At 35.0% G+C, this 6,282-nt stretch overlaps 1 protein-coding gene across 2 annotated transcripts; it reads left to right on the top strand.

The window, feature by feature from the left end:
• The first annotated feature begins 223 nt into the window (after window positions 1-223).
• LOC107728235 (uncharacterized protein C3orf38-like) lies at window positions 224-3,311 on the top strand. 2 transcript variants are annotated; one of them, XM_016538337.1, is made up of 4 exons: window positions 224-447; window positions 637-698; window positions 935-1,048; window positions 2,572-3,311. In XM_016538337.1, exons 1-4 carry the CDS (start codon window positions 321-323, stop codon window positions 3,124-3,126), a joined length of 858 nt encoding a protein of 285 aa, XP_016393823.1. In that variant the 5' UTR covers window positions 224-320; the 3' UTR covers window positions 3,127-3,311. The 2 variants fall into 2 exon arrangements, with proteins under 2 accessions (XP_016393823.1, XP_016393822.1); XM_016538336.1 differs by lacking the exon at window positions 935-1,048 and having other exon boundaries at window positions 637-812.
• Window positions 3,312-6,282: the final 2,971 nt, after the last annotated feature.

The raw sequence follows: 6,282 nt of genomic DNA, 5'->3' as shown, positions 1-6,282 counted from the left end.
AGTTTTATAATACAAAGTAGAGTGTTAAAAATGTTTTTAAAAATATAAGTTATTCGTTTGGATAGGGAATTACACTATTTATGGCAGAGATGCCAGTTGTTTGATTCAGTAAAATACCGTCTAGGCCATCTTTGATTTCTTTTGTGAATGCCATCTTGAACTTTGTATTTTGACGGGACGCTTGGTGCACCACCTCTCTCTGGACTGCGGGGGCGCTGTGGTGCGCAACAACAACGGAAGCAACAGCTTGTTTTACTTTCACATAGCGCAGATCCACAGAAGAAGCATGTAAGGTGTAGCTTGACAAAACTTGTGCAGCTATGTCAAAGTTGTCAATGAAAGAGCAAAGTGGCTGTCGAAAACTGTTGAGATTATTAGCCCTGGACGACTTGTTCGCCCTTAAAGATACAGTAACGAATCGACTGATCGCTGTAGAGAGCACGCAAGGTAAGACAATACTGTGAACGAAGCGAACAGTTTTCCAGAGTCTTCTGTAAACATTGCCCATGTCTGATGGCAACGACACTCGATTTTGAGCTATTGTAACTTTTCTGTATTATGTCAGGTTATAATACATATCTTTTTATGATCTATGTATGTTGTCAGTCTGTCAGAGTCTTATTTCCTGATCAACAGAGGCCATTGAGGCCATCATAACTTACTCACAAGATGCCGAGGAGCTCCTCAAGAGAAAGAAGGTACACCGGGATGTCGTTTTTAAGTATCTTGCCAATGAAGGAGTTGCTATGCTCCCTAATAGTGAGAAACAGCAGCTGATCAGGAGGACCATTGAGTATTGGTCATCTGGTGAGGTGGGCATCTTGAGTGAATCTCTAACACAATCTGTCCAAAACATGCTTGGGTGGTATTATACACTACTGGTATTATATTACTTTGTGTAATATAGTGAAAAGTATTTATAAAGAGAAAGAAGGTACACCGGGATGTCGTTTTTAAGTATCTTGCCAATGAAGGAGTTGCTATGCTCCCTAATAGTGAGAAACAGCAGCTGATCAGGAGGACCGTTGAGTATTGGTCATCTGGTGAGGTGGGCATCTTGAGTGAATCTCTAACACAATCTGTCCAAAACATGCTTGGGTGGTATTCACGCCCCACGACGGAGGGGGGGGGGGTCCTAAAAATAAGCCTATTTTTAGGACCATTATGGTTTATTTATTTATTAATACTGACACATTTTTCATATTTTCATGAGAGTTAAGTATATTTCTCCCCCATTTCACATGTTAATGTATACAAGTTTAATTCAAATTACTGTGATAAAAAATTATATATTACTTTGTGTAATATAGTGAAAAGTATTTATATATCATAGTAGTAATTTAAAAAGTTTACTTGTATTACAGTTTTATTTAATGTAATTATTATTATAATGGGTAGCTGACATTAAACGCATTAAATTATTTTCCTATAATTATTTGTCAGTCTGTGGGACCATTTAATCTTTCTTTTAATCATATAATTTTTATTTTAAATTGAATTTGTACATTTTTATAGCAACATGTCCTACCCTACCCGACCCTCTAAACCAGGGGTCACCAAACTCGGCCCTTGGTGTCCTGCAGAGTTTAGCTCCAACCCTAATCGAACACCTTGCTAGAAACTTCCCGGCAGGTGTGTTGAGGCAAATTGGAGCTAAACTCTGCAGGACACCGGCCCTCCAGGACCGAGTTTGGAGACCCCTGCTCTAAACCATTGATTTCAATGGGGCAAAGATCACTGTTCATTGAACATATAGGCTAACTTTAAACACTGTCTGGAAGCAATGATTCATTATATTTGCATATATCTTGAATCTGATAATATATTAAACATTGATGTAATGCACTGTATTTTGCCCCGCCTGGATGCCCAACTTATCTATTTGTGGATTGCATGAGCTGTTAAATAGGCAGGATTTTGCAACGAACAGCCAATAAAATGAAACCGTGATATATATGATTGAACGCACTTGTAATTTGTAAAGATTGCTGTACAGGGAGTGTTCTAAATGCTTGCAAAGATGCACAGAGGGTATTAAAAGTACACTAGCGTTCAAAAGTTTGGGGTCGGTAAGCCTTTTTAATGTTTATTAAAAAAAAGTATTATGCTCACCAAGGCTGCATTTACTTGTATAATTACTTATTATACTATACTATTGAAAATACTGTATACACAGTAATAATGTAAAATATTATTATTGATTAAAATAACTGTTTCCTATTTTAATGTGTTTTAAAATGTAATTTATTCCTGATGGTAGGACTGGACAATAATTCAATATCAATATGTATCGCGTTATAATTTTTTTCAATAACGGTGATATGATTTTTAAACACATTTCCGATATTTCGATATACATTACCAGTGTTTCCCATACATTGATTTATTTGTGCCGTTTGACTTCGTTCTGCTTAAACATGTTAAATTGTTTTTACAATTTAATTCTTTAAATACTGAATCCTGGAAAAAATTTGAACCCTGCACGGAGTATCACTTAAAAAGTTAATTTTAATGGTTAATGGTAAAAAGTTTTTATGGGTTGTTTTTTGACCTGGTCCATATTTCTAACAGATCTCAAAGCGTGAGAAGAACACAATGGTTTCAGGTGATGTTGGAGATGGTCTGTCGGACCTTCCAGCTTTGGGAAACCAGTTTTGCCAGTGGTTCTTCACCCTTCTGAACTCTCAAAACCCCACTCAAGGGCAGCCGGCTCAAGATTGGGGTCCTCAGCATTTCTGGCAGGATGTGAGACTTCGGCTTCTCTCATGTTCTGGAGAGCAGCGTGTAGATGAGTTCAACGGGGCAGAGCTGGTCAGTCAGCGGCTTCATGCTTTTGCAGGACAAGAGCGTCTGTTGTTCTGCCCGAACTTGGAGGGTCAAGCGTTAAAGTGTATATCTTCAGCTCATGGACTGGTGTTAGTGGCCGTAGCCGGGACCATCCACCGTGACAATGCCTGCCTTGGGATTTTTGAGAAAGTGTTTGGGCTCATTCGCTCACCAATGGACAATAATCGCTGGAAAATAAAGATTGTGAATATAAAAGTAGAAGCACAAAATGCCATCACAGACAGACAGTTACCAGTTATTACATATGACTCAAAAGAGTTGCTGAGCCTTTGCGACTGAGAGTCAGAGATCCTCACCAGGTTTGTTTGGACATGTTTTGACTCGGCAGTGAAGAGATGCATCGTCTTAACATGGATGATGTACTATTCTGTGTAAAAAAACTTAGTGGGATAGATATTCATCTGTAAAAGGATCTTAGTTTGTATTTTTGTTGGCTTGAAGGAGAGTTTCCAGTCAGTTTGAATCCTAGCAAAATGTTTCTGTAAAATGTATTTTACAGATTTGTTATCATTATTATTATTATTTTAAGGAAAAATCGAAATGTTTATTGATATGTATTGAAAAACTTAGTTACATTTATGAAGTCATTTTCTGAAAATTTGCCTAATAAAAGATTTTTAATTTGTGCTTCAGATTACTCCAAAACAGAAAATGTAAAACTATATATACAAATTTGGGCTTTTTAGTAATTTTAGTTCATATGTGAAATACACAAAACCACTTTAAGCAGATCTATAACTTTATTTCTTGATATATAATTTTTTTTATTTTTTTGTGATTTTGGGTGGGTTAGAATTCAAACTCTGGAAAATTCATCTTTAGCTCCATAATATTTTAAGATTTTCCTTAAAATACCTAAAATCATTACTGTTTATTCCTTCTGGTTATTTAAAAGTACTTTTATCAATACTTGGATCATTTAACAGTAAAATATCTGTTAAGAACATCTCTATGCCTCATGACTTTATATTTTATTTGTTTTGTTTTGCGTTTGTGTTCAAACACAGTGACATCTTGGTAACACTTTACAATAAGGTTCCAGTTAACATTAGGTAACTACATTAGTTAACATGAACTAACAATGAAAAATACTTCAAAAAAGCATTTATTAATCGTAATGAATGGTCATTTAATTTAGTAATGCATTATTAAAATCAAAAGTTGTATCTGTTAATATTTTAATGGACCTGAGTTAACATGAACTAACAATAATCAGTTGTAATAAAGACAAATGTAATTCTCATTGTTAGTTAATACATTAACCAATGTTAACTAATGGAGCCTTACTGTAAAGTGTTACCAACATCTTTATGGATCTCGGGAAGAACTTTGTAGATTTTTTTAAATATATATATATATGTTTCCATTACTGTGGCGAACGTAGCTCCAAATTATTTCCACATAACAATTTCGTCCAGCAGCGGTGTTACATTCCCTCATTCCCATAATTATGATCATGATCATCCGCTCTAGCTTTATTGCGGAAGGAGTGTTTTACACTATTCACGCCTAACGGGAATAAAGTAGCCTACCTTCTGTGGTTCTCGAGAGGCCAGAAGCAAGTTCTTTGACTCATCAGTCTCTAATTGAGCAGTAGATGCAGCAGCACTTCTCTCTGGATGTATGTAGGCGAGCGTGAGCCGGGCTGGGAGGGGTGTTTAGTAGCACAGCCATGTGTGGTTTCAGTGGGGAATGTTATATGTGGGAAATTATTCTTGGCGCTCGCTTCAAAGACTGACGCTTCGATAATATCCTTGAGCAGTCAGTTTTTTTAATGCCACAGAGTGCCATAGTTGTGGCAAAAACGCCACCACAACCATTGATCTTTTTCCTGTTCACCTCCCCGAAAGAAAAATAACAAGCTCCTCGCCTTCTGTCTTTATGACCGTGGCCTCTTTCTTTTTAATAAGTGGTTTGGCCGAGCTCGCGGTCATGACGTCCAGGTTCAAAAATACAGTTCCCTGGCGTCTGCGGATCATTGCGCCTTCAGATTGTCTTTAATGGCGACGTGTGTTTCTCATAAAGCCCATGTTAACGTCTTGATGGTAAATCTCAGATATGTTTTTGAGGGGCGAACAATGAACTTTTTTAAATTGGCGACTCTTTTTTTGGTTGTTACTTATTGCTTTAAAGGTCAGAAAATAGCACATGAACTCTTTAATGTGTTTGCTTGTTTGTAGCCGGATTTAAACACTTCTCTAGACGTTCATCCGCGTATGATTCTGTTTCGTAGTGGAACTAAAGAGAATCTTGAGTTTGTTCTGTAGAAACCAACTATTTAAACTCAAACTTTTAGCTTTTTTAAATCGCTGTGACATTATACAGTAAATAAAGGTGCTTCAAAAGGTTCTTCAAGCGATGCCATTGAGGAACCATTTTTGGTGCCACAAAGAACCATTTAGTCAAAAGTTATTTAAAGAACCATCTCTTTCTTACCTTTTTATAATCTGAAGAACCTTCTTTTGCCACAAAGAAGCTTTTGTGAAACAGAAAGGTTCTTCAGATATTCAAGGTTCTTTATGGAACCATTTAGACAAAAAGGTTCTTCTATGGCATCGTGAAGCACCTTTATTTTTAAGAGTGTGTGCTATATCAATTTATAACAATACTCGGACTTTGCTGGCCCATATTGCGAGATTGTAAAAAAAAATCTGTGAAACGACCACATGGGGGCACAATTGCCCCATTATTTGTGTCAAAAAAGAAAAGGCAAAGCAATTATTTTAGAAAATCCATTTGTTTTATGCAACCCCAATGTTTTATAGAGCTTTTCATGTACCATAGTGTAAATTTTTTACTTTATTGCTGACTGCTTGGCTTTAAATCAATCTCTTCCTGAGTGTGTTGCAAATACCTAAATTATTGTTTTTGGAAACTATGATAAAGTAAATTAAAAGTGAACGTTATTTATTGATGTGTTTGACAGTGTTCTTAGTAAAACAAAAAGAAAGAGAAAAAAACTCCTTGAACCAAGTTATGAAATAACAAAGAGTTATACCTTTATTAATTAACGTTAATAAAGATTAATAAGTGCTGTAACAAATGTATTGTTCATTGTTAGTTAATGCATTAATTAATGTTAACTAATGGACTTTATATTGTAAAGTGTTACCATTAAAACCAAGTTTTACTAGTATTTTACTAGTACTAGTTTTACAAGTATCACTATTAACTTACTATAAATTCAACAGAATATAGTATGTCATGATACTGCTGTATAGTTTTAACTGTTGGAAATTGGAATTATGTTGGAAAGGGTTATAAAAATAGATTAAAAAAACTTTTTATACTTATATATATATATATATATATATATATATTATCTTTAAATAAAATATATTATCTTTGTATTTTTATATATTTATTACATTTTTTGTTACATAATAGTTTCCTAACTTATAATTTCCTAACATATACAAGTATACATTACTATAA

Source organism: Sinocyclocheilus rhinocerous, unplaced genomic scaffold, assembly GCF_001515625.1.
Source record: "Sinocyclocheilus rhinocerous isolate Xijiao unplaced genomic scaffold, SAMN03320098_v1.1 scaffold2021, whole genome shotgun sequence".
NCBI lineage: Eukaryota > Metazoa > Chordata > Actinopteri > Cypriniformes > Cyprinidae > Sinocyclocheilus > Sinocyclocheilus rhinocerous.
Note: the sequence above shows the minus strand (reverse complement) of the source record. Positions and strands in the feature narration are given on the sequence as shown.